This window comes from Jaculus jaculus, chromosome 1 (assembly GCF_020740685.1).
Source record: "Jaculus jaculus isolate mJacJac1 chromosome 1, mJacJac1.mat.Y.cur, whole genome shotgun sequence".
Taxonomy (NCBI): domain Eukaryota; kingdom Metazoa; phylum Chordata; class Mammalia; order Rodentia; family Dipodidae; genus Jaculus; species Jaculus jaculus.
The window spans coordinates 325,401,270-325,427,169 of record NC_059102.1 but is presented as its reverse complement, the minus strand read 5'-3'; the positions used below and the strand labels follow the sequence as shown (position 1 = coordinate 325,427,169).

General features: G+C 50.9%; 2 protein-coding genes across 4 annotated transcripts in view; both read right to left on the bottom strand.

Annotated features, from left to right (window-relative positions):
- Tmem63a (transmembrane protein 63A) overlaps positions 1-18,786 on the bottom strand; it is a 49,813-nt gene extending 31,027 nt beyond the window's left edge. Inside the window, exons 1-4 of one of the 2 annotated variants that reach the window (XM_045140024.1) lie at positions 18,742-18,786; positions 10,606-10,805; positions 5,236-5,315; positions 1,077-1,140 (exon numbers count right to left, since the gene is read on the bottom strand). In XM_045140024.1, the coding sequence (XP_044995959.1) occupies positions 1,077-1,140; positions 5,236-5,315; positions 10,606-10,791 (330 nt within the window). In that variant the 5' untranslated portion in view covers positions 10,792-10,805; positions 18,742-18,786. Of the gene's footprint in view, positions 1-1,076; positions 1,141-5,235; positions 5,316-10,605; positions 10,806-12,967; positions 13,065-18,741 lie in introns of those variants that run through there. The other variant, XM_045140026.1, reaches the window with a different exon arrangement.
- Positions 18,787-21,639: 2,853 nt separating this feature from the next.
- On the bottom strand, positions 21,640-25,643 carry LOC101603863 (left-right determination factor 1-like). Of its 2 annotated transcripts, XM_045141820.1 has the most exons (5): positions 25,394-25,643; positions 23,829-23,871; positions 23,625-23,726; positions 23,242-23,472; positions 21,640-22,003 (listed from the first exon to the last, which is right to left on the bottom strand). In XM_045141820.1, exons 1-5 carry the CDS (start codon positions 25,641-25,643, stop codon positions 21,640-21,642), a joined length of 990 nt encoding a protein of 329 aa, XP_044997755.1. The 2 variants fall into 2 exon arrangements, with proteins under 2 accessions (XP_044997755.1, XP_044997754.1); XM_045141819.1 differs by having other exon boundaries at positions 23,625-23,871.
- Between the last annotated feature and the right edge of the window lie 257 nt (positions 25,644-25,900).

The window sequence follows — 25,900 nt, the reverse complement described above, 5'->3', positions numbered from 1 at the left end:
ACACACACACGCAAATAAATAAAAATAGAGTTCCCTCTCATATTCAGCAAGCTTCCTACTCCTGTCCAAAACACAAGACACAACCCTGTGCCTGGAAGGAAGGCTTAGTACAACCTCTCCAGGTTTGACAATCGTTGGTAAAGGTAAAAAATCGTTGACAAGCTCCAGGGTCAAATCACAAAACGGATCAAGACCTGGGAACAGGGACGTGGGCTTCTGCAAAATCATTGCCACATGGACCAAGGAGATTTGGACAAAAGAAAAGCAACAAGCCTAATCAAATGGGTGGTGCCCCAGAGAGAGGGAAAGAAGGGTGTACAGTTTTATTAGCCTTCATATCTTTGAAACCTAATACTACCTAAAGCCAGGCTGGTACCCAGCTGGGAAAGACAAATATTTGTTCATCATTCAATCAGCAATGACTAAGCATCTACTAGGTACCAGTGCCAGGGAGCAGAGCTGCACCAGGCCAGGTTCCTTCCCACATCTGGCTCAAAATCTAGCAGGCGAGTCAATAATTAACTGTTTCACAAAGCTGTAAGTACAAGAGACAGGTGCTGGTGAAGCCCAGGGGACCAAAAGCCTTTCTGCCTAAAAGGTGTTGGGCCATTTGAATGCCATCTTTCCTGGTATACGTCAAAGTCCAGGTGCTTCTGTTCCTGTGAAGGGGAGCTTCCCCCAGTGCTGGCCCCTCAAGAACCATAGCATTAAATAAGCCACTGAGGGCTGGAGAGATGGCTTAGCGGTTAAGCGCTTGCCTGTGAAGCCTAAGGACCCCGGTTTGAGGCTCGGTTCCCCAGGTCCCACGTTAGCCAGATGCACAAGGGGGCGCATGCGTCTGGAGTTCGTTTGCAGAAGCTGGAAGCCCTGGCGCGCCCACTCTCTCTCTCTCCCTCTGTCTTTCTCTCTGTGTCTGTTGCTCTCAAATAAATAAATTTTTTAAAAAATGAACAAAAAATTAAAAAAAAAAAAAAGCCACTGACCCGGACCGCAACTGCCCAGAGCCCCATCAGGCATCACCGCCAGTCCCGCCCTTGGCCTCTCAGGCACAATTCAACCATCCCGTGGATACCAACCAGCTCATGTTCAAAGTCTTGTTGCCCTGAAGAAACCGAAGACAATCTCTGGAATCTTGACTCACTAAACACACAAAAAGAAAAAAAAAAAAAGAGAGAGATAGGTAATTTTAAAGATTACATTTTTTAAAAGTTTAAAAAAAATGTCCAGGAGCTAGAGAGGTAGCTTAGCGGTTAAGGTGCTTGCCTGTGAAGCCTAGGGACCTAGGTTCGACTCCCCAGGACTCACGTAAGCTAGATGTACAAAGTGATGCATGTGCACAAGGCGGCACAAACACGTCTGGAGTTCATTTTCAGTGGCTAAGGCCCTGGCATGCCAATTCTCTCTCTCGCTCTCTCTCTCATAAGTAAATAAAAAAATATGTATGTCCAGTATTGCCTAATTTTAGAATACCAGATGAAAACTACCCACTCTCAAGGGATGGGGCAAATATAAATCACTTTGAGTTGGGCGTAGTGGTGCACATCTTGAGTCCCAGCACTTGGGAGGCAGAGGTAGGAGGATCGCCGTGAGTTCAAGACCACCCTGAGAATATGTCATGAATTCCAGGTCAGCCTGCGCTAGAGTGAAACCCTACCTCGAAAAACCAAAAAATAAATAAGATATGATAAAATAAATAAATCACTCTGAAAAAACAGAGGTGGGGCTAGGCATGGAGGCACATGCCTTTAATCCCAGCACTTGGGAGGCAGAAGAAGGATTGCCATGAGTTCAAGGCTACTCTGAGACTACACAGTGAATTGCAGGTCAACCTGGACTAGAGTGAGACCCAATCTCAAAAGAAAAAAAAGGGGAAAGGGGCTGGAGAGATTGCTTAGTAGTTAAGGCACTTGCCTGTGAAGCCAAAGGTCCCAGGTTCAATACCACAGTACCCACGTAAGCCAGATGCACAAGGGGGCGCATGCATCTGGAGTTCGTTTGCAATGGCTAGAGGCCCTGGCGTGCCCATTCTCTCTGTGCAAATACGTAAATAAAAGAAAAAGAAATAAAAGAGCCTAGATGGGGTAGGCAGCTGGCACAGTGGATAAAGCACTCACTGCATAAGCATGAGGACCAGAGTTGGCTCCCCAGCACCCCCATGAAGCTGGGTGAGCGTGGCTGCCCATCTATAATCCCAACACCCAGGAGGCAGAGACAGGGGATCCCCAGGGTACGCTGGCTAGCTAGATTGGTCAGACGGGCAAGCTGTGGGTTCAAGTGAGAAACCCTGTGTCAGTAAGTGAAGTGAGAAGCGATCAAGGAAACCCTCAGCACCACACTCTGGTCTCGAAAAGCACACGCATACACACGTGCCAGTGTACATGCATCCATCCATACGAACATGTGTACACATGCAAGCACATCATACACATTCACATGCAAAATGAAAATACAAATGGAGGGCTGGAGGGATGGCTTAGTGGTTAAGGCGTTTGCCTGCAAAGCCAAAGGACACAGGTTCGATTCCCCAGGACCCATGTTAGCCAGATGCACAAGGGGGCACATGCATCTGGAGTTTGTTTGCAGTGGCTGGAGGTCCTGGCGCGCCCATTCTCTCTCTCTCTCCCTCCCTCTCTGTCAAATAAATAAATAAATAATAAAATACTTTAAAAAATAAATCAATATGATGGAGAATGGAGTTTCAAATGGGAAAGTGTGGGGGTGGGGAGGGAGGGAATTACCATTGGATTTATTTTATAATCATGGAAAATGTTAATAAAAATTAAAAAATAAATAAATAAAAATAAATCAACAAAATACAAATGGAGGCCATGCTCATAAAATCCACATGGCAGAACACCCCGTACTGTGAGGGATAAATAGCAGGGACAGGGAACCCGGGGGCCATCCCTGTTTGCACCCTCCAAAATCAGCACTGCACGGGGCCTACCTACAGGGACTTCAAAGTGATGTCTATTTACAATGGATTTCCTGGTGCAGCAAGTAAATTTGAAAGACTACATTGTCCTCTACCATGGTGGCCTCAGTGACAAGGACTCTGGGCTCCTTTCTTGAGACAGACAGAAATAGCCGCCACACGCACAGAGGGCAGTACGTGCACACATTTCACACTCCTAACCCAGGGAGGAGCAAGGAAGGGTAAGACTGCTTGTAAGGCCTACCATTGGAATGGGCCCACCTTAAAACGCACTCAGAGCCAGCTGCAGTGATACACACCGGTCATCCCAGCACCTGGGAGATCGTCGTGAGTTCAAGGCCACCCTGAGACTACATAGTGAATTCCAGGTCAGCCTGGGCTAGAGTGAGACTCTACCTCAAAAATGAAAAAAAAAAAAGGGCTGGAGGATGGCTTAGCAGTTAAGGTGTTTGCCTGCAAAGCCAAAGGACTCTGGTTCAATTCCCCAGGACCCATGTTACCCAAATGCACAGGGGAGCACATGCATCTGGAGTTTGTTTGTAGTGGCTGGAAGCCCTGGCGTGCCCATTCTTTCTCTCTGTGTGTGTGTGTCTCTCAATCTTTCTCTGTCAAATAAATAAATAAAAATAAAAAATATTTTCAAAAAAAGATGCACCCCATGCCAGGCACAGGAGTGATCTATCGCTCACCTGGGGCCTAAGGAAGGAGGATCCCAAGTTGCAGGCCAATCTGGGCTGCACAGGGAGACACTGTCTTAGCATATACAAGCTGTATCCCAATCCAAAGATCAGGAAATGTTCAAGTTCTCATCTCTGAGTTGATGAATTGGGAAATTTTATATTGTGGCATATTTTTAAAACCTCTATTTATTTACTTATTTTGGTTATTTCAAGGTAGGGTCTCATTCTAGCCCAGGCTGACCTCAAACGCACTCTATACTCTCAGGCTGGCCTCGTAGTGATCCGCCTACTTCTGTCTCCCAAGTGCTGGGGATTAAAGGTGTATACCTCCACACTTGGCATATTGTGGTATTTAATCAAGTTCTTTCTTCTGAATCTCTCATAAGAATATAATATGTGAATGTTTGCCTCGTCCCCTACTTCTGGCTTCACCATTCCACTTCTTTTTTTTTTTTTTTGGATATTCAAGGTAGGGTCTCACTGTAGCCCAGGTTGCCCTGGAATTCACTATGTAGTCTCAGGGTAGCCTCGAACTCACAGTGATCCTCCTACCTCTGCCTCCCGAGTGCTGGGATTAAAGGCGTTTGCCACCATGCCCAGCTCACCCCACTTCTAATAGTACAAACAATATAAGATTTTCAAAATATTGATACAGACACTGACCTTCCCAGTCACACTGTGAAAGAGGATAGGAAAGAGATCACAATCACTTTGGGGATTTGACCCGGATCATACAACAGGAAGACTGTAGGAGTCCCTGGTCCCCACAGATTCTATTATATAGCTTAGCCGCTCTTGGGGCTATCTGCCCTGACAAGGATTTAGATGTCCTAAGGTCATCACCTCAGCTTCTGGAGGTGTCAGGGTGGTGGTGTGGAGGAGAAGAACGAGGTTATAAATACCCCTTTGCTGCCCCAGGAGACACGCTCTGACAGTCCCCAGTCAGCATGGAGAGATGTGTCCGAACTTGAGAGAAGGCTCTGGGTCTCAATTCACAGGGCCACATCTGACCAAGCTCAGAGGTGTGGCACAGCCAACGGAAGCCAGAAAGTCCAGTTCTAGAGTTCACCTGCATCCTCAGGTAGAGCGCACAGAGCTGTCCCTGCCCAGGGTGGAGCTGAGGCCTGAGGCTTGGCCGGGGAGCGGGCGTTTTGTTTCAGCCTCACTCAGAGCTGGTTCTAACCAGGAAGGCAGGCAGCTTCCTTCTCCATAGTTGCCGCCCTGCCTGATCCAGCTCACCCAACCACTGCCCAGGTTAATTCACTTCAAAGACGACGAGCTCAGGGAAATCCAAGGAGAAAAAGAAAATGGTACCCTCCAAAGAAAATGGTACCCTCCTCAGCTGAAGACAAAAGCCCCCAAAGCTATGAGCATCCTCCAAAGCTGAAACCAAAGCCTCAGGAGAGAGTGGGCCTTGAGCTCCTATGAGAACAGTTTTGTGGTGACAAGCAGACAGGACAAGCCTCTGCACGGGTCTAGCCTCAGCCCACTCCAGCAATTATATATATGCGCGCACACAAACGCACATGCATGTCTATATACACACAGATCCACGCACACACGCCATGCCCAGGCAAATGCTCAGACATGCTCACATTCCAACGAAACAGCCCTCCTTACCTGCTGGCATCTGACACCAGGGCAATGCGGCCATAATCCCAGAATCTTCTTCTTATGATGGAAAACACCAAGATTAAAAACTAAAAGCAAAAGAAAAGAAAAGAAAGAAACTAAGTCAAAGTACACCGTTGGGCCAAGAATGGTGGCTTACACCTTTAATCCCAGTACTCAGAGGCTGATGTAGGAGGATCACCTTAGGCTCAAGGCCACCTTGAGACTACATAGTGAATTCCAGGTCAGCCTGGACTAGATAAAATGAGTAAAATGAGACCCTGACTCATCAAAAAAAAAAGAGGCAGCTGGAGAGATGGTTTAGTGGTTAAGCACTTGCCTGTGAAGCCTCAGGACCCTGGTTCAATGATGCTCAATTCCCTAATACCCACATAAGCCAGATGCACAAGGTGGCACATGCATCTAGAGTTTGTTTGCAGTGGCTACTGGCCCTGGTGTGCCCATTCTCTCTCTCTTTTCTCTCTCTGTGTGCCTCTTTTTCTGTCTGTCACTCTCAAATAAATAATTTTTTTTTAAAAAGAAGAGGACTTGAGAGATGGCTTAGCAGTTAAGGTACTTTCCAGCAAAGCCAAAAGACACAGGTTCAATTTTCCAGTACCCATATAAAGCCAGATGTACAAAGTGGCGCATGTATCTGGAGTTCATTTGCAGTGGCTAGAGGCCCTGGCATGCCCATTCTTTCTGTCTTTCTCTCTCAAACACACACACACACACACACACACACATATATATACATAGACAGACATTGGACAGCGCTAGGGAAAATAATGCAGACCCAGCGAGGCCACACAGTTCAATGGCCATGGGCTTTGCTTATCTCCTTCCCTTATAGCATTTCCTGTGCCCATATCACCAAAGTTGTCACACTGCCAAACTTGGCCACAGCCTCTCCTGGTCAAGCACATCAGCCTGACTGCTACAGATGCCAAGTGGGAAGGTAACATCTGGCCTCAGAGAGCCCAGGAACCCCTCTTGTATTTACATTTACACTGGTTTTAGAGACAGTCTCACTAAGTTACTCAAGGTGGCCTGAAGCTCCTGAGTTCACATGATCCTGGTGCCTCGGCTCCCTGATAGGTGGGACTACAAGTGAGCACCTAGCTTTCAATGTTTTTTTTTTTGTTTGTTTTGTTTTTTTTTCCGAGGTAGGGTCTCACTCTGGCTCAGGCTTACCTGCAATTCACTATGTAGTCTCAGGGTGGCCTCGAACTCACGGCAATCCTCCTACCTCTGCCTCCCAAGTGCTGGGATTAAAGGCGTGCGCCACCACGCCCAGCTTGTTTTTGTTTTTGTTTTTTGTTTTTGTGTTTCGAGGTAGGGTCTTGCTCAAGCCCAAGCTGACTTGGAATTCACTACAAAGTCTCAGAGTGGCCTCATGGCAATCCTCCTACCTCTGCCTCCTGAGTGCCGGGGTTAAAGGTGTGCACCTCCACGCCTGCCTCTCAAATATTTTTTATTCATTTGTTTGCAAGCACAAAGAGAGACGGTGGGGGGCGGGTAATGGGCATGCCAAGGCCTCTAGCCACTGCAAATGAACTCCAGACGCATTGTGCATCTGGCTTTACATGGGTATTGGGGAATCAAACCTGGGTCATTAGACTTTGCAGGCAAACACCTTAACCACTGGGCCATCTCTCCAGCCACCTCAATCTTGGTGCTCCACTACCTCTGCCTCCCAAGTGCTGGGATTAAAGGCATGTGCCACCATGCCCGGATCTCACTTTTACTTCTAGACCCAAGGCCCAGAAATGATAAGCTTCTTTACGTTTGTTTCTCCTGAAGGCAAGCCTGTGGACCCCACAGAGAACACGCGCAGAGTGAGTCCCATAAAGACCTTCCACTGGGCTGTGCTCTAGCTTAGCTTCCGGGAGCTGGGAGGCATGAGCAGGCCTATGTGCCACCAGCAGCACCTAGGGGAAACTAAGACCCCTCTGAGTATGTTAGCTCCAAATATCTGAGCGGTCTGCCTGTCCCCTCACACCCTTTACCTCCACCATGCTTGCCGCTATAGCGGGGTCCCTGGATAGGATTCCTCCCTTCCAAGACTCTGGGAGAACAAGCTTAAAAAATAAAAAAAAATAAACACTTTTTTTTTTCACTCCACACATCTCTGTTTATTTTAATAATTTAACAATTCTGGTCATGCATTTAATACTGTGTGAGGTATTAGGAATATAGCATTCTTCTTTGGAGGAACACACATTACATTTTTTCTCACTAACTCCTTGAAGTCATTTTGAAAAGCTATATGATTTTTAAGCAGATACATGACCTTAAAACCAAACTATTAAGTAGTTGGAAAAGATATAATTTCTACCATTTATGACTTGATGCAAAATAATCACTTTGATGTTAAAATAGAATCTGCGATAAGTTTCTTCAAAATATAGGGCATGTCTCCTAACAATCCTATCAAATGAACACTTAATAATATTCTGATATCATCAAAATAAGAGATTTCCTTGAATAAAACGGAGCTGACGGAAGGCTGCTGAAATCTTACTCTTCATCACCCCAGGTATGAGTAGCCAAGTCCTTTAAGGAACTCCCTCTCTTCTGCTTCAAAATGTGAGCCCGGAGCTGGGGAGATAGCTCAGCAACAAAGGTGCTTGACAGCCCAGGTTCAATTCTCCAGTACTCGAATAAACACTTTCTTATGGGCTGGAGGGATGGCTTAGCAGTTAATGCATTTGCCTGCAAAGCCAAATGACCCAGGTTTGATTCCCCAGGACCCACATAAGCCAGGTGGCGCACGCATCTGGAGTTCGTTTGCAGTGGCTGGAGGCCCTGGTGCACCCATTCTCTCTGTCTCTCTCTCTCTCTCTCTCTGTCTCTCTTGCTCTTTCAAATAAATAAATAAACTTTAAAAAATTAAAATTAAAATAAAATAAACAAGATTCAGGAAGAGGACAAAGGCTACTCAACAAGCACAAGTTCTCCTGCTTTGGTCAGAAACGATGGGTTGGTTCATTCATTCGTTCAGTGCTAGGCAGGGAGGCCAACACTTAGAACATACGAGGCAAGCACTCTCCTCCATCCCAGCCCCATCCCAGCCCAGAGACTGGGATTTTAAAGGTGTGTATTGTTTCTGTCAGAGGAATTCTGAGGCCCTGAATTTCTTATGGGATTTTATCAAGGTGAGTCCGGAAGTGAGTGATGTGTTTGCAAAGGCAGATAAGTCAGCACATCGTAGGATAAGCACAAGCCCCTAAGTAGGTGGTCTCCCTCTGTCTGCCATCTCTGGCTTGTCTGTTTAGTGTGTGGACATCTCCCCCATACCTAGATCCTTAAGGGCCCTGTGGCTCTAACATGGCCCCCACATGTTCTTACACAAGAAAAACCCACACTCAGGAGCGTGAGACACAGCTCAGTGGTAGAGGATGTGCTCAATATGTGCGAAGCCCAGGGTTCAATCCCATAAGGCCCATCACAAGCGTATAAGCCTGTCATCCCTCCTACTTGGGTAGCTGAGGCAGGGGGATAGCTTGGACCAGGAGCTCAAGAATCAGCCTTGGCCAAGGCCTAATGTGCAGATGAAAAGCCCTTTTCCAGAATGCCAAGCTGGTAATGAACAGGTTTCCACATGGCCCAGATGAGTGATACTACAGCGAATCTCAAGGGAAACAACGGAGACCTTGCTGTAGTCTGATGTAACCCTTGATAGCAAGAGGGGAATGCCCTCCTTCCCGCACGTTTAAGGCCTTCTGACTGCCCCAACGCTCCTCCCAGGTTCCCCACAGAACCTAGCTTGCAGCCCCAGGCAGTACAAGGGTGTTAATTCCACCCCCACATCTACTCCATGGTCTCTGCTATATGTTAGAAGCTGGCATTGAGGGAACTGCTGTTGTGCAGATGTTTGTGAAAAGATAGTGCAAGCTAACCCCAATCAATCTCTACTAGCCAGGCTAGAGGGTTGTTCAACAATGCAGTGCACGCCCAGCATGTACAAGGACCTGGGTTCCATCTGCAGAATCCAAAAACACATTGCCAGGGGGCTGGAGAGATAGCTCAGCAGTTAAGGCGCTTACCTGCAAAGCCTATTTGGCCCAGCGCCCACTCAGGACCAAATATACAAAGTGGCACATACATCTGGAGTCTGTTTACAATGGATGGAGGCCCTGACGCATCCATTCATTTATTCATTCTCTCTCTGTGTCTCACTTGCTGGCTTGCTGACTCTTTTGAAAGTAAATAAAAATTTAAATTTAAAAAAAACAGGGCTGGAGAGATGGCTTAGTGGTTAAGCCATTTGCTTGCAAAGCCTAAGGACCCAGGTTTGATTCCCCAGTACCCATGTAAAGCCAGATGTACAAGGTAGCATTTGCGGTAGCTAGAGGCCCTGACACACACATTCTCTTCTCTCTTTCTCTCTCTGCCTCTCTTTCTCTCTCAAATATTAAAAAATAAATTTAAAAAGAAAACACCTTGCCAGGAGTGGTGGCCTTTAATCCCAGCACTCCAGAGACTAAGGTAGGAGATTAAAAAAGAAAGAAAGAAAGACAAACATTGTTGAGTCACTGCATGGAAAGTTACGTAAAGACTGTTTTCAGACAGAGGGAATCTTTGTGAGCAGAAGGTTATTAAAGAAAGGCCACCACAAGGATCAGTTCTGAGACTCAGCTTCTGGTCCTCTAAAGCCCCAGGCAACCTGAGGGATCTCAGTCTGGGAGGTATACTTACTTGTTCTAACCCTGGCCCACATAGCTCATTTCCAGGCTCACCCTTCCCTAGGGCCAGAAAAGGAAAGACAGGCTGCTGGCTCAGCAATCTGAGTCAAGATCACACTGACATATGCGAAGCCCTACCCACAGCCGAGAGGAACCTCTTCAGTTTCTCCAAACTTCAGAAATCAAGATGTCACATGCCCAGGGCCAAAGGGCAACGCAGGGAGGTGTGTCTGACTCCTCGCTTGAATTTCCCAGAGAGGCTTCGGGAAGGGGAGAATTAAAACTGAATCTGGGCTGGACAGATGGCTTTAGCAGTTAAGGGTGCTTGCCTGTGAAGCCTAAAGACCAAGGCTCAATTCCCCAGAACCCACATAAGCCAGATGCATAAGGTGGCGCATGCATCTGGAGTTCATTTGCAGTGGCTGGAGGCCATACTCTCTATCGGCCTCTCTCTATCTGTCCCCCCCCCCCATCAAATAAATAAATAAATAGCTGGGCATGGTGGCACATGCCTTTAATCCCAGCACTCAGGAGGCAGAGGTAGGAGGATCACCATGAGTTCAAGGCCACCCTGAGACTACATAGTGAGTTCCAGGTCAGCCCGGGCTAGAGTGAAACCCTACCTCGAAAAACCAAAAATAAATAAATAAATAATAAAATATTTAAAAACACACACACAACTGAATCTTACCAGAAAACAGCTGACGTCTATGAGCAGAACAGTGGGGATACCACCAAAGGTGACCCCCTGGAGCACAGTGCTATTTTTGGCTGAGTTGTAGCAGTAGGATTCATTGGGCTTATCCCCAAGACCCAGATGCTCACGGATGGACACGGCCTTGGGTGACCACAGTTCCAGGAATGGGGATCTGGTCATCACGCCTGCCCTCCCTATGGAACAAAACAAGGCAGGTGGTCAAAGTGAAAACTCTCCTAGTTTCCCTAGCCAGTGCTGGTGCAGCCAAAGGTATCCCCTCCACGGGGTGCTGGGACCCAGGAAGCGAGCAGCACAGCCTGAGAGACAGCTGGCCGCAAGATCCCTGTTTGGTGGAGTTCATATGAACGCCACTGTGGGAGTCACGCAGAGCAGGGAGACGATCCCAGTGGAAGGAGCCCTAGGGATCCAGTGCTGGGATGAAAGTTGGGACAAAGGTGGCTGAAGAGGTGTCCGAAGTTCCTGTTGTCTCCTTCGTTAGTGCCAGGAAAATAACTGCAGCAGGAGCACCCAGAGCACCCAGAAGAGATGGCAAAGGGCCACCAAGGAAAGGGAGAGGAAATGGCAAGTGGCAGCACTTGAGAAAGAAACAGCTGGGAAACGCTACTAACTGTTGTGTTCAGAACGCCACACACTGGGCCTCAAGGTTCAGATACTTCCCAGACCGAGAAGCGGGGTACGGCAGGACTAACCCTATCACCCAGCTTCCTGACTCCCAGCTCTGGTCTCTTCACGCCCAGGCTGCAATCACGTGGTGACGGGCTGAGAGATGGAAGGTGTGAGAGGGCGTAGCCAGAGAGAAATCTGGGGCTCTGGGCCTGGGGGGGCCCCCAACTTCATCCTCTCCCTTCACTCATAGCTGGGTGCCTTCCCTCCAACAGAAGTCTCAGTGTCCCAAAGCAGATGCAGGCTGCGGGCTGCAGGCTGCGTTGCTAACTCCTCTCCAGACTCCAGGCTCCCCTGGCAGAGCTAATGGAAATCTCCAGTCTGTCACCAGGCACTGAGGCTGACTTCTCCCTTGACTGCCTGGGTTCTGGCCTGCTTTTTTGAAATTTTATTTATTTATTTATTTATTTATTTGAGAGTGACAGACACAGAGAGAAAGACAGATAGAGGGAGAGGAGAATGGGCGCGCCAGGGCTTCCAGCCTCTGCAAACGAACTCCAGACACGTGCGCCCCCTTGTGCATCTGGCTAACATGGGACCTGGGGAACCGAGCCTCGAACCGGGGTCCTTAGGCTTCACAGGCAAGCGCTTAACTGCTAAGCCATCTCTCCAGCCCTCTGGCCTGCTTTTCACACAAGTCCTCAGCTGGAGAGTCAGCAGATGTGTCAGCACCCCCTTCCTTAGGTTCCCACCTACCCAGATCTAAGAAACTAGAATTCCCAGGGGGACTTTCTGCAAAATCTGCTTTGTCTACCTGCTTCAGGGACAAAGGTCTCCCCGACAAGAAGAGAAGGAATGGAGAGGCCAGACAGATGCCTGAACTTCTTGAGGTGTTGGTGGGTGTTTTTAGGTGTGTGTGGGGGTGATCCCAATTCTGACTCCTGGAACGGCTATGTTGGGGACAACAGAGAGCAAGAGAAGAGATGGGAGGTGCGGGAAAAACAGTGGGGTGAGGAGAAGCCCAAGAGCACGGGTTACTTTCTCATCCCTGTAAAATAGTGGGGTGACACCTTTAATCCCAGAACTTGGGAGGCAGAGGTAGGAGGATCGCCATGAGTTCGAGGCCACCCTGAGACTACATACTGAATTCTCGGTCTATTATTCTTGGTCTATAATTCTGGGCTAGAGTGAGACCCTACCTCAAAAAACCAAAAAAAAAAAAAAAAGAAAAAAAAGAAAAGAAAAGATAGTGGGGTGACTGGGGGTGGGGGAGTATAATGCCGGAGCCGTAAATTGGTGGCAACGATGAGAATCATGAGAGCCACCTCCCCCAGCAGATGTTCCTGGTTTCTCTCCTTTAAACCCCACCCAGAAGAGCTGGGTGTGGTGGGGCACACCAGTGAGCCCAGCACTCGGGAGGTGGATGCAGGAAGAGCCCGAACTCAAGGCTGGTGTTGGCTACACAGCTCCAGGCTGAGTGCTGGCACCTCCCAAGGCTCTGGGCCCCTTTGGCAAAACTAATGGAAATCTCCAACAGCTGTCCCCTGGCACTGCCGCTGTCTAAAAAAAAAAAAAAAAAAAAAAAAAAAAAAAAAAAAAAACAGGGAAGAGGCAGAGGGAGGAAAACAAAAACCAGAAAAGGAATTAGAAAAATTAACTAACCACCCAGGGTCCCCAGTACACTGGAACACCCCAGCCTGACTCTCCAAGGCTTTCTTATCCCAACACTTACCAGAAACTGTGGGGAAGAAAGACTTTGGGCAGCTGCTGGAAAGGTCTTCAGTTGGAGAAGCCCTTGGCACCTCCCCAGATCCAGGGAGCCAGGTCTGTCATTTCCTGCTGGGCTGGCCTTACAACTGTGACCAGCATCTGCAACACCAGCCTTTACAGACTGTCCGAAGGGACAACACAGATAACCCCAGTGCCACATAGGAGCAAGGGGTACAGCCTCTTCCAGTTTAGGGGTTCAGAATGGAAGCCCCTCTCCTGTGCTCACACCTACTTAATAAAGCATCTCCCACTGGGCGTGGTGGCGCACGCCTTTAATCCCAGCACTCGGGAGGCAGAGGTAGGAGGAGCGCTGTGAGTTCGAGGCCACCCTGAGACTCCATAGTGAATTCCAGGTCAGCCTGGACTAGAGCAAGACTCTACCTTGAAAACCCAAAAATAAAAACAAACAACAATAACAACAACAACAAAAAACATCTCTTATTCCACATGCCCATAAAGGGGCTTCTGTTTTGCCCAGTAGGCTCCCTCCTAGCCTGGCTCCCCCTCCCCCCCCCCCCAGCCACCCTGCGACTCTCAGAGCCAAATCCCCACCTGCCAGGGCTCCACTGCTGCGCTGCCCTTCTCCAGATGCCCCTGCTGCTCCGGCTTTGCCTCTCTTGCCCAGTGGCGCAAGGCCCTGCTGGAGCCAAGGCTATGGTCCTCTCCCCAAAGAACGGGACCCCAGCTGAGGGCTTCACGCAGACCCTAAAGACTGTGACTGCACACCAAGGTCTGGTCCCCCAAGGGCTAGCATGAGGGGAAAGAGAATTTGGAGAGTAAACAAGGAAGGCTTGGAAAATGAAAAAAAAAAAGAGAGAAAAAAAGAAAGAAAGACAGAGAGATAAACATCCTCCTCAATGGCTCACAGAGGGAGCATTGTTTCTGGGAAGGGAGGTGGCTATGGTGGTGGTAAGCATACTGTTGTGGCTCACCAAAGTCGCCGAGTGCCAGGGTCTTGGAGAAGCAGAGTGACCTTGATGACAGGAGGGTACCTATGGCTCCTTGTCCCCAACAGCCCCAGCTGTACCAGATGGACTTACAAAGTTTGAGAAGAACTAAGGGAGGGCTGGAGAAATGGCTTAGTGATTAAAGGCACTTGCTAGCAAAGCCTGATGGTCCGGGTTTCGAGTCCCCAGTACTCACGTACAGCCAGCTACACAAAGTGGCACATGTGAGCCAGGCATGGTGGCACACACCTTTAATCCCAGCACTAGGGAGCCAGAGGTAAGAAGACTGCTGTGAGTTCAAGGCCACCCTGAGAATACAGAATGAATTCCAGGTCAGCCTGGGTTAGAGTGAGATCCTTCCTCAAAGAAAAAAAAAAGTAGTACATGTATTTGAAGTTTGTCTGTAGTGGCAAGAGGCCCTGGCATGCCCATTTCCTCTCAAGTTCTCTCTCTTTCTCTCTCCTTGCAAATAAATAAATATATATTTTTAAAAAGACCTGAGGGAGCTCAGCTTGGGCTGGTGGTCAGGCCCAGTCTCAGAGCCTCCTCAGCCAGTTGATTTGTCCAGCCTGACCCCCTTGATGAGGCCAGCCCTGGAGGCCCACAGTATTACTCAGACCTTCCTGTGAGGGGAACCTGTCTCCACCCACAGGATGCATGAAGCCAGACCCTACTGAAACTTCCCCGCTGCAGGACATTCAGTGAGCCTGAGCCAGCCTTTCTTTTGTCTTCCAGAATGGGCAAGCTCAGACAGGGCAGCACACCCACCGCAGGACAGCCCCTGAGAAGAGTGAGGCGGCTGTGGGATGTCAAGGGAGCCAAAGGAACACCTGACTAGGGTGTGGCTCAGCAGCAGAGCACCTGCCTAGCAGGGCCATGACCTGGGTTGCAACTGCAACACTACAAAATTTTTTAAAAAGTGAAAACATTAAGGTGGGCTGGAGAGATGGCTCAGCAGTTAAGGAGTTTGTCTGCAGAGCCTAACCACCCAGGTTCAATTCCCCAGCATCCACGGAAAGCCAGATACACAGGGGCGCATGCATCTGGAGTTTGTTTGTAGTGGCTGGGGGCCCTAGTGCACCCATTCTCTCTGTCTCTCTTCTATCTCCCTCTGCTTGAAAATAAATAATTAATTTTTTTAAAAAAAATGATAGTGAGCTGGGCATGGTGGTGCTCAGGAGGCAGAGGTAAGAGGATCGCCATGAGTTCAAAGTCACCCTGAGACTATATAGTGAATTCCAGGTTAGCCTGGGCTACAGCGAAACCCTACTTTGAAAAAAACAAAGGAAAAGAAAGAAAGAAAAAAGGCAGGGGGCTGGGCATGGTGGCACATGTCTTTAATCCCAGCACCTGGGAGACAGAGGTAGGAGGATCGCTGCAAGTTCGAGGCCACCCTGAGACTACAGAATGAATTTCAGGGCAACCTGAGCTAGAGTGAGACCCTACCTCGGAAAAACCAAAAACTAAACTAAAATAAAAAATTTAAAATTTAAAAAAGGTGAGCAGGGGAGATGGTTCAACCGTTAAGGGTACTTGCTTGCTAGGGTCAATTCCCTAGTACCCACCTAGAGCCAGACGCACAAAACGGCACATGTACCCGGAGTTCATGTGTAGTGGCTAGAGGCCCATGCTTGTTCACACACAATAAATAGACAAATATTTTTCAAATAAAGGCAACTAGACACTATGGCCACGGGGGCCCTGCCTAGCTGCATTCCCTTGGCACCGCCGTCATCCCACATTCGGTGCATAACTGCACGCCGAAGCCTGGTCCTTCCTTCATCATCTCACACTACCCAGTTCTCCAGAGTGGAAAAGCCAAGAATCACTGCTGAGGCCCGGGAATCACAGTGAGCACCAGGTGACCTCCAGACTTCCACCCAAAGTCCAGACCATGAACACACAAACGTGTGGCTGTGGCTCATTGCACAGGGCTGAATCCAACAGCAGGCCTCAACTGAACAAGTGACTGCTGCAGGTCACGGCGGAGCACGCCTTTAATCCCTGCACTTGTGAGGCCAAGGTAGGAGGACTGCTGTGAGTTCGAGGCCAGCCTGAGACTACATAGTGAATTCCAAGTCAGCCTGAGCTAGAGTGAGACCCCCACCTCAAAAAAAAAACTGGGGGGCTGGAGGGATGGCTTTAGTGATTAAGACGTTTGCCTGCAAGACCAAAGGACCCAGGTTTGACTCCCCAGGACCCACATTAGCCAGGTGTACAAGGGGACACATGCATCTGGAGTGGATGGAGGCCCTGGCGTGCCCATTCTCTCTCTCTCTCTCTCCCTCCCTCCCCCTCTTTCTCTGCCAAATAAATAAATAAAAATTTAAAAAAAAATGGCTGGGCATGGTGGTGCACGCCTTTAATCCCAGCACTCGGGAGGCAGAGGTAGGAGGATCGCCGTGAGTTCGAGGCCACCCTGAGACTCCATAGTGAATTCCAGGTCAGCCTGGGCGAGAGTGAAACCTTACCTCGAAAAACAAAAACAAAACAAAACAAAACACTGGGCTGGAGATGGCTTAGCAGTTAAGGGCACTTGCTTGCTAAGCAAAAGAACTCAGGTTTGATTCCTCAGAACCCACATAAGCCAGATGCACTAGGTGGTTCATAAATCTGGAGTTCGTTGGCAGTGGCTGAAGACCCTGGTGTGTGCCCCCTCTCTCTCTCAAATAAAATAAAAATTTAAAAGAACCAACAACAAAAACAAATGCAAAAGAAATGCCAACGACTAATCCGTTAATTAATCTGGTTGACCAGCCCCTGCTGCTAATTTGACAATCTCCATGCCTCTTTCCAACACCAGGCTTCTAGAAGTGCGTGTGCAGGGTTGACTCTTCAGGCAAGAAGGCCCCAGACAAATCCAGAGTCCTTTTTATCATTGCTAAATCTTTCAGGTTCAGTTAGATGATAGAAAGTCTACATACAGACAGCACTTCCAGGTACAGAACAAGGCTGTGAAGAAAATACACACTGCTATAGACCACCAAGCAGGGCCCAGGGACCCGGACAACTGTTCACCTCTTCAGACCTTCAGGAACCGAACAGCCGAAGAGGGAGGCCATGGCTCCGTGGTTCCATGAGCAGGCTCTGGCACTGTGGGACCTCCCCGCCACACAGCTTGGATTATCCACTCTGGGCCTCCGTTCAAACTTCTTCATAAAATAGGGATGATGTTTCTGTTTCCCTCCCTCCAACAGCTCTTGTTAGGAGGAATACACCCCAACAGTGTCTGCAAAGTCTTAGCCCAGACCTAGTGAGTACTCGGGAGGCATTTGTTTCCATCTTAAGTCACACGCCAGCACCCCAGCTAATGGGAAACGTCATGGCAGAACCCCACTTGACGTCACCCTTGTTCAAGCAGGACCAACAATCAGGAGAGGCTCTTGTCTCAAAATTGAACAAAGCAGACAAGGAGGCTTTGGATTCTGTTCTCAGTCAACTTAAGACATGAAGATATCATAGGAAGAAGACAGGAAGACAATGTGGATAGGTTGTAGTAAATAAGCCCCCCCCCCCACTAAGAAATGACACCTCCCTCCCTTTAATCCCAACACGCAGGAGGCAGAGGTAGGAGGATCACCGTGATTTCAAGGCCAGTCTGAGAATATAGAGTGAATTCCAGGTCAGCCTGAGCTAGAGTGAGACCCTACCTTGAAAAAAAGAAAGAAAGAAAGAAAGAAAGAGAAAAAGAAAAAAGAATGAGACCTCTTGCACACACCTTTAATCTTAGCACTAGGGAAACAGAAGTAGGAAGATTGCCATGAGTTCAAGGCCACCCAGAAACTACATAGTGAATTTCAGGTCAGCCTGGGCTAGAGCAGGACCCGACCTGGAGAGATGGCTCAGCCATTAAGGCGCTTGCCTGTGAACCCAGGTTCGATTCTCCAGGTCTCACACAAGCCGGCGGCACATGCGGTTGGAGTTCCTTTGCAGTGGCTAGAGGCCCTGGTGTCTGTCTCTTTCTCAAATAAAAAATAAATAAAGATAGAAAGAAAGAACACGTCTTTACTTCTCCCCAGTGAGTGGGTGACATGTTGTCACAGCCCCCAGCAGATGGCTCCCCCCGCACACCTCTTCACATCCTTCTGTGTCACACAGGCTTAGGTTAGCAGCAACAGTCCCAGCTTCACCCCAAACCCTCAACAGGGTTTAGAGTCCCAACCGAGCGGAAAGGATGCTCCCAGCCCTTTGAAGACACCATCAGAGAGGCTAAAAGACAGCAAGCTCCACCCCACCCGGGGGCGGGGGGCCTCGGGTAGCCATGCTTATCAGGTCTGGGTTAAGTTGTCTGCCGTCGGATTTGGTTTCTCTGCTCTCACAGCTGTCCCTGCCTTCCCCCACCCTCTCCAAGTTCCCAGGCGCTCTCCCCACGACGCCGTCACGACCAGGACCGCAGGGGGGGGGGGTGTCCCCAGACAGCCCAGCGCTGACCCCTGGCCTTAGCGTAGCTGGGCACACAACCAAAGGAGAGCCCCGAGGCTGCCCTCCGGGTTCGAAGGGGAGGGGGGGGATCCGATCCGATCCGGTCTGCAAACTCCAGACAGAAAGAGAGAGAGAGAGAGAGAGAGAAAGAGAGAGAGAGAGACCCGGGGAGGTCAAGGTTAGCAGCGAGGCGGACCGAGTCAGGGCGGGGGGCTGCACGGAGCCTCTGCTCCCACCTCCCGGGCTGCAGCCGCCCCTGCGCGGGGCCTGGGCCGCGGGAGCCGAGACCCTCAGCGGGGACCCCCTCCCCAGCCTGGGGAGAGGCGGAAGGGGCCCGTCCCGTCCCCCGCACCCCCTCCCACTGTACCTGCGGCGGCGGCGGCGGCGGCCGGGGGAGGGGTCTGGCCGCGCCGGGCGGGTCGGGGCGGCGTCGCCAACACTTAAAAGTTACAAAGTGAAACAACTCCGCCGCCTGCTGCGCGTGCGCAGAGCTGCGGCCGCGCATTGCCCAACTTGGGAGTCCTCCTCGCCGGCGCCGGCGCCCGCTGCACCCCGAGAGGCTGCTCTCCCCCGGCCGTGATCACCCCTCGGCGCTCCTCCGCCCCACGCCCACTCGTGGCCGTCCCCCCAGCTCCTCGCCGAGGTCTACAAGCCAGCTAGCGAGCGAGCATCCAGGGGCTGGAGAGGACCGACTCCAGGCTAACTTTTCCTCTGCAGCCCAGCTCGTGCTCCCCCACCCCCCCCCCCCACATACACAGTGAGGGGACACCGGAGGATTGGGGGAGCGCTGGGCCAGACTCTGGTGATCCTCGTGCTGTAGAGCCTCGGTGGACGTTCGTGATGCGCCCTGTGCGGTGTTGAGTTCCCGAGCAGCGCCTAGCCTCCCTCCCTAGGGAGCCAGAGGGAGGGGAGCGCACGGACGCACAGTGGGCCCAACCCTGCCCGCGGACATCCGTTGCTACGGGGACCCTCGCCCATGGCAGAGAACCATGACTTTGGAAGTTCCGAGGGTCTTATCAGCCCCAAATACGGTCACAGCATTTCCAGCGCTCCCTAGGCCAAGCCCAGTCCCGCCCCGGTGCCAGGGCCACCAGGATGCCCACTCCAGCCCAGCCCGCTGAGCACCCGCTATCTCCTGGCCGGGGAGCCAGGAGTTCCCCACTTCCAAGTCAGCTCTCCCGGGACAGCACCGGTGCTGGGTGTGCAAGAGGGGGAGGGCGTGGAATTGGGACCGCAAGTCTAGGTTTCCACATCCATAACGCAAGAGGGTAGGACCTAAGCTTGCTATCTGGTCTTTGTGAGTGCTAGCAACTTCCATGTGCCAGGCAGCTCCTCATTCCCCCGAGGAACAGCCTTGCAGCTTCTCTGACCTCACTTCCATGCCTGGACTTTCATCTTCTGCTCTAAAGGTAAAAATATCCTCCCACCCCCTGTGCCTGATTCTAGCCCCAAGCTGCTGTTGTCTGAAGGCGGGATATCTTCTTCGTCTCTCAGATCGCTCAGTTCTCTGTCCTTTCTGACTTCTGTCTTCTCTCCCTCAAGCCCTAGCTGTTAACCAGAGGTTTCCTCGGCCCCGGAGTTCTTGCCTAGTCTGTTTTGGCGTTGCATGGCCATGACCCCATCTGTTCTGCTTGCTGCTGTTGCCAAGGCCCCCACACTTGACCTCCCCAGGTCCCTGCACATGGTCCCTAGGACATCCCTCTACCGCCTCAGACTGATCCTCACCTTTGAGTCCTCATTCCTGCCTCAGTTGGTAATGCCTGTGCCCTGGGGGGGGGGGGGGTTAGCCCCAGTAATATTAGGGTAGTGGAGCCACTACTAAAAGAAAAAAATAAAAAGCCGAGTACAGTGGCGCACGCCTTTAATCCCAGCACTCGGGAGGCAAAGGTAGGAGGATCGCCATGAGTTTGAGGCCACCCTGAGACTACATAGTGAATTCCAGGTTAGCCTGGGCTACAGTGAGACCCTACCTCGAAAAACCAACAAGAAAAAAGAAAAAAAGAGGAGCTGGATAGATGGCTTAGTGGTTAAGGCGCTTGCCTGCAAAGTCAAAGGTCCCAGGTTCAATTCCCAAGACCCATGTAAACTAGACTCACAACGTGGCACATGTGTCTGGAGTTCATGTGCAGTAGCTACATTCCCTGGCATGCCCATTCTCTCCCTCTCTCTCTCTGTCTCTTCCCCCCCTCTCTCAAATAAAATAAAATGGGCTGGAGAGATGGATTAGCAAATAAGGCACTTGCCTGCAAAGCTGAAGGACCAGGTTCGCTTCCCCAGGACCCACATCATATGCACAAGGTGGCCCATGCATCAAGTTCGTTTGCAGTGGCTGGAGGCCCTGACACACCTATTCTCCCTCTCTCTCTCTCTCTACCTGCCTCTTCCCCCCTTTAATAAATAAATAAAATTAAAATAATTTAATAAATAGAATATTTAATTATATGTTTGAGAGAGAGAAACAGAGATAGAACATGGATGTGCAGGACCTTCCGCCACTGCAAACAAACTCCAAACGCAAAGGTCATTTGTGCATTTGGCTTTATCTGGGTACTGGAGAATAGAACCCAGGACCACAGGCTTTGTAAGCAAATGCTTTTAACCACTGAGCCATCTCCCCAACCCTAATTCTAATCCTGTAATCCCCAAATTCTAAGAAACAGGCACCATCAACACCAGGGTCTGAATGAATTTCACTCTCAGCTTCCTGCATTGCTTAAGACTTTAACCAAGTCTTGGTTTCTTGGTTAACTCAAGCTTTCTTTAGTTCTCCAGGCAGGTCGTTCCTTTATTCCCGTTCCTACCTCCATTTATACAATTTTGGTTAAAATACAGAAATAAATTACAGAATGAAATGTTTTATTTGTGTTTTTCAAAGGTTGTACATTATTGAGGTTGGGCATGTACAATCCACTTACACCTACGGTTGAGGCTGGAGTCCAGCCCAGATCCAGTGACAAAACAATGACAAGTTGGGGATTCTGTCCTTAGCTCATAGTATTTACACATGTAAGTGCTTAACAAATAGTGCATTGAACAACATGAGGGACAGAGAACACTGAAGAGGGGTTTCCTGCTGACCAGAGAGTCATACTCCTTGAAGGTGAAATTTAGGGGGTGAGATGATGACTCAGAAAGCAGATCCCAAATCCAGGGCTCAGGAGAGTATAGAGCATTAGTCCATCGGGGATTCAACATCCACAGCTCTCCTCGTGGAGCATTTCAGACACCCACAAAAGTCACGTCCTTAGGTGGCCATGCCACGTGCCTAGGGCTCCAGCCCCCTTGGGACCAGTGCCCCATCCGAGGCACAGCTGCACTTCTGCACCCTCATGTTGGGGAGGCTGACCACCTGGGCCCTGGTCCTGCCTCCCTCCTTCATCCTGACGATCATGGGCAGCGAGGCTGTCTCTGACGCAATGCACTGTCGGGGCCCCAGAAACGGCCACTTGAAGGTCAGGGCCTCAGGCGGCTGTAGGCAGCTGCCCACACACTCATAGGTCAGGAACCCTGGGGGCTCCAGCACCCAGTTCTCAGCCCAGGTCATCCCCTGCAGGTCCAGGTAGGTCTCCTGCCGGCAGCAGCGGGTGCCCTCTGTCACAGCTGCCTCAGGGTCACAGTTGCCTTGAGCTCTGTGGGGACAAGAAGGGGTCAGAGGTCAGCTGAGGTCAGGAACATCTCTCAAGGTATTGGGCTAGGGCATGTGGCTCATTGGTAGTGCATTTGTCTGGTATTTGGTGAGGCTCTGGGTTTGATCCCCAGCACCATAAACAGAAGAACTAGATATTGGATATTTGTGATAGGGGATAGATATTTAAGGACCAAAAAAAAAAAAAAAAAAAAAGAATTCTATAAATGTTATCATTCATTCACATGCATTTTGACAAGTTGTGATTTTCATTTTATTTTTTTATTTTAAGTAAGTTTAGTTCTCTATTTTTACATTTTTGTTTGTTTTCAAGGAAAGGTCTCATTCTAGCCGAGTCTGACCTGGGGCTCATTCTGAGGTTTCAGGCTGGCCTTCAACTCACAGAGATCCTCCAACCTCTGCCTCCCAAGTGCTAGGATTAAAGGCATGTGCCACCATGCCTGGCTAATTTTTTCTCTTGTCCTCTCTCTTTTCTGGATATATATATATGTATGTATATTAAATTTTTTTTTCTCGAGGTAGGGTTTCACTCTAGCCCAGGCTGGCCTGGAATTCACTATGTAGTCTCAGGGTGGCCTTGAACTCATGGTGATCCTCCTACCTCTGCTACCAAAGTGCTGCGATTAAAGGATTAAAGGTGTGCACCACCACCACCATGCCCGACTATTTATTTATTTGACAGAGAAAGAAGGAGAGCGAGAGAGAGAATGGGTGCACCAGGGCCTCCAGCCAATGCAAATGAACTCCAGACGCATGCCCCCGCTTGTGCATCTGGCTAATTGCCTTAACCGCTAAGCCATCTCTCCAGCCCTCTTTTTTGGTTTTTCGAGGTAGAGTGTTGCTCTAGTCCAGGCTGACTTGGAATTCACTATGTAGTCTCAGGCTGGCCTCGAACTGATAAGGATCCTCCTACTTCTTGCCTCCTGAGTGCTGGGATTAGAGGTATACACCAGCATGCCCTGTTAACTATTTTTAATGCATTTTATTTAATTTGGGGGGGGCAAAATCTCATGTATCTCAGGCTGTCCTCAAACTTGCTATATGTCTTAAATTGACCAATCCTCCTGTCTCCACCTCCCAAATGCAGGGATTATGCCACCACACCTAGCACCCAGTTGATGGGGTGCTGACAGTGAACTCAGGGCTTCTTGCATGTTAAACTGACACTCTTATCTACTGAGCCATAACCCAGTCCTCATCATTTGGACACACAGCACTTACCCATAGTCCTTGAGGTCCAGCGTGTGCAGCTCCAGCTGAGGCTCGCCCCGCGCCCCCTGCGCCCCGAAGCGCACCAGCCTGTGCGCGCCCGAGGCCCCGGGGCCCAGGTGCTCCCGCTGCACCGACACCTGCAGCAGCAGCGGCTGCCGCGGCCGGCTCAGCTGCTGCCAGAAGTTCACGGCCTCGGTCACGTCGAAGGCTTTCCAGCCGCTCTCGTGGATGGACACCAGCCTGAGACCCAGACGCACGCGTCAGAGGAGGGGACCTGCACGGCCGCCACGGGCCCGCCCGGGGAGGCCCGGCCCGCCTCGTCATCCCCAACCCCATCTGCTCCTCTCCTAAAGCCCCCCTCCCCGCCCACCGAGTCCCGCCGTGACCCCCACCTGGAGTCGATGAGGGCGGTGCGGTTGGAGCCGTCGTCGCGGAAGTGAAGCCACTCGATGGTGACCCGGGCGCGGGCGCTGCGCGGGGTGGGCCGCTCGTGCCTGCGGAGCGCGGCTCTGGGAAGCGGCTCCTGGAAGAGGCGCAGCACGGCCTGCACCAGCTCGCTGTTGGGGGGCAGCCGCTGCTCCATGCCGAACACCAGCAGATGCGTGGAAGCCTCGGACACCAGGAACCTGCCCGCCACCTCTGGAGACACAGACAGGCAGGCTCAGTCAAGACACCGGGCGACCTCCAGGGTGGCAGGAACCAGGGCCAATGACCAAGATTTCCCGGGGAATCCATTGGGTGAAGTTGGGGGCAGGAATCACAGGCCAAGTGAGAAAGAATTACTGCCTCTCACCCATGAATAAATATAAAATTTGTGTTGGAGAGATGGCTTAGCAGTTAAAGCGTTTGCCTGCAAAGCCAAAGGACCTAGGTTCAATTCCCCAGGACCCACGTAAACCAGATGCACAAGGTGGCGCATGCGTCTGGAGTTTGCTTGCAGTGGCTGGAGGCCCTGGCACACCCATTCTCTCTCTATATATCTGCCTCTCTGTCTCAAATAAACAAACAAATACACACACACACACAAAATGACAATAAATTTGTAGTCAGGTTTTAAAATCCTTAAATAAACTGTGGAGTTGGGGCTGGTTTATTATCAACTTCCGCCCTTGGTGGTAGCTTTGGGACCCTGTGCAAGGTGCTAGGGTTCGAGGGCACAGCAATGTGAGCTTATTTAGGAAAGGTTGCAAGGCAGAATGGACAAAGACTCCAGGAAATGGAGGTCCCTAGTGGAACTGGGCTTTTCTTGAGAGGCGGACATAACTTTCTCTCTCTGGTAAGGGGGCTCTTGCTAAGTGGCTTGTCCCTAAAAGGAATAGCAACCAGGAGCCCGTGAACAACTTTGGCAGGGCGACTGAGCCCTGGAACAGGCGGCGGGCTGTTGTTACACTCCCCAGAAGCACCAGCCAACATGTTCCCTAACTCCTGAAGCTCTGGGATCACAGTGTGGTCACTTGACTGGCCAGCGACACCTGCCTTCATTCCGCTGCCTGTTTAGAACCAGCACGCTCATCCCTCCAGCCCTAGGCACCCAGAAGAGTCAGGCAGATATGGGTCTGTTTATACCCCTGAGGCCTAATTCCAGCCCCCCCCCCCCCCCCCCCCCCGGAGAGAGGCTGCCCTACCTTCCAGGCTCCATGCATCTCAGCAACTGGATAGACACGTCCACTGTTACTGTTCTGGAGCCTTCCTTCTCCAACAACCCCCACCTGCCTCCACCTTCACCCAGGCATTCACTCCAGTGTTCGTGCCACGTGGAGACAGGCAAGACACAGCTGGCGTCTATTCCAGACGATGACCCCAGGAAGTCCCGCCTGCCCTCCCTACCCAGATCTCTGAAGGCTCCAGGTCCTTGCCAAAACCCCTCTAGACCCCATGGCTCTGCTTTTCTCTGCTCCCTTCTTCTCCGTGTCTGGGCTTTGCCAGCTGGTCCAGTCTGGCCCACCTCCTCTTGGCCCTAAGAACCCTCAGTGCACAGCCAGAGCCTAAGGTCACAGGTCCAGCCACCTTCGCAGGCTGTGCCCCCTCCTCACTGCCATCAGACTGTGGAGCCCCATGGCTTCCACTCTATGCCCCAAAAAGCGAATGGCCATGGGCAGTACCCCAGTGAGCATGACCTACATTCCTCCCCAGGGACCAGGGGCGGCAGGGCAGGGCTCACCTCGGAAGTTCTGGCTGAACCTCTTCCCGCGGGAGCGATCAGCGTGGCTGTGTTGCAGCAGGGCCACGTACTGGGCCCGCACGTGGGCAGGGATGGCCAGTCCCTCCGCAGCGTCCCCGTCCAGGACGGGTGGCTGGTCCAGCTGCAGCTGCTTCAACAGGCTGTCCAGGACCTGCTCTCCAGACAAAGCTGCCCCAGGGCCGGCCAGAGGCATCACCCAGAGTGCCCAGCAGAGCCACAGGGGCCGCATGGTACTGCCCCCAAAGGTGTGGGTGGATGTGTCCTTGAGGTGCTCTGGGAGGGTCTTGGTCCTGGCTGGATCTGCTGAGAGCTGAAGCTGGCCAGCTTTATAGTAGGTCCTGGGGTGGGGGTGGGGAGGAAAGGAGGAGAGAGGTCACACCCCTGGGACCTCCTGGGATCTCAGTAGCCAGACAGGCCCCTGAGCCCCGAGGAGGGGTTGTCTAAGAGAGCACAAAGGACTGTCTGGGCCGAGAACAGCTGGTCACA

Bases quoted from the DNA above. Each gene is read 5' to 3' on its own strand.
- LOC101603863 (XM_045141819.1), bottom strand. From the start codon at position 25,643: ATGCGGCCCCTGTGGCTCTGCTGGGCACTCTGGGTGATGCCTCTGGCC. The intron at 23,473-23,624 runs GTGGGGGTCACG...TCTGGGTCTCAG, and splicing joins ACCGCCCTCATCGACTCCAG to GCTGGTGTCCATCCACGAGA. The intron at 22,004-23,241 runs GTAAGTGCTGTG...TTGTCCCCACAG, and splicing joins CTGGACCTCAAGGACTATGG to AGCTCAAGGCAACTGTGACC.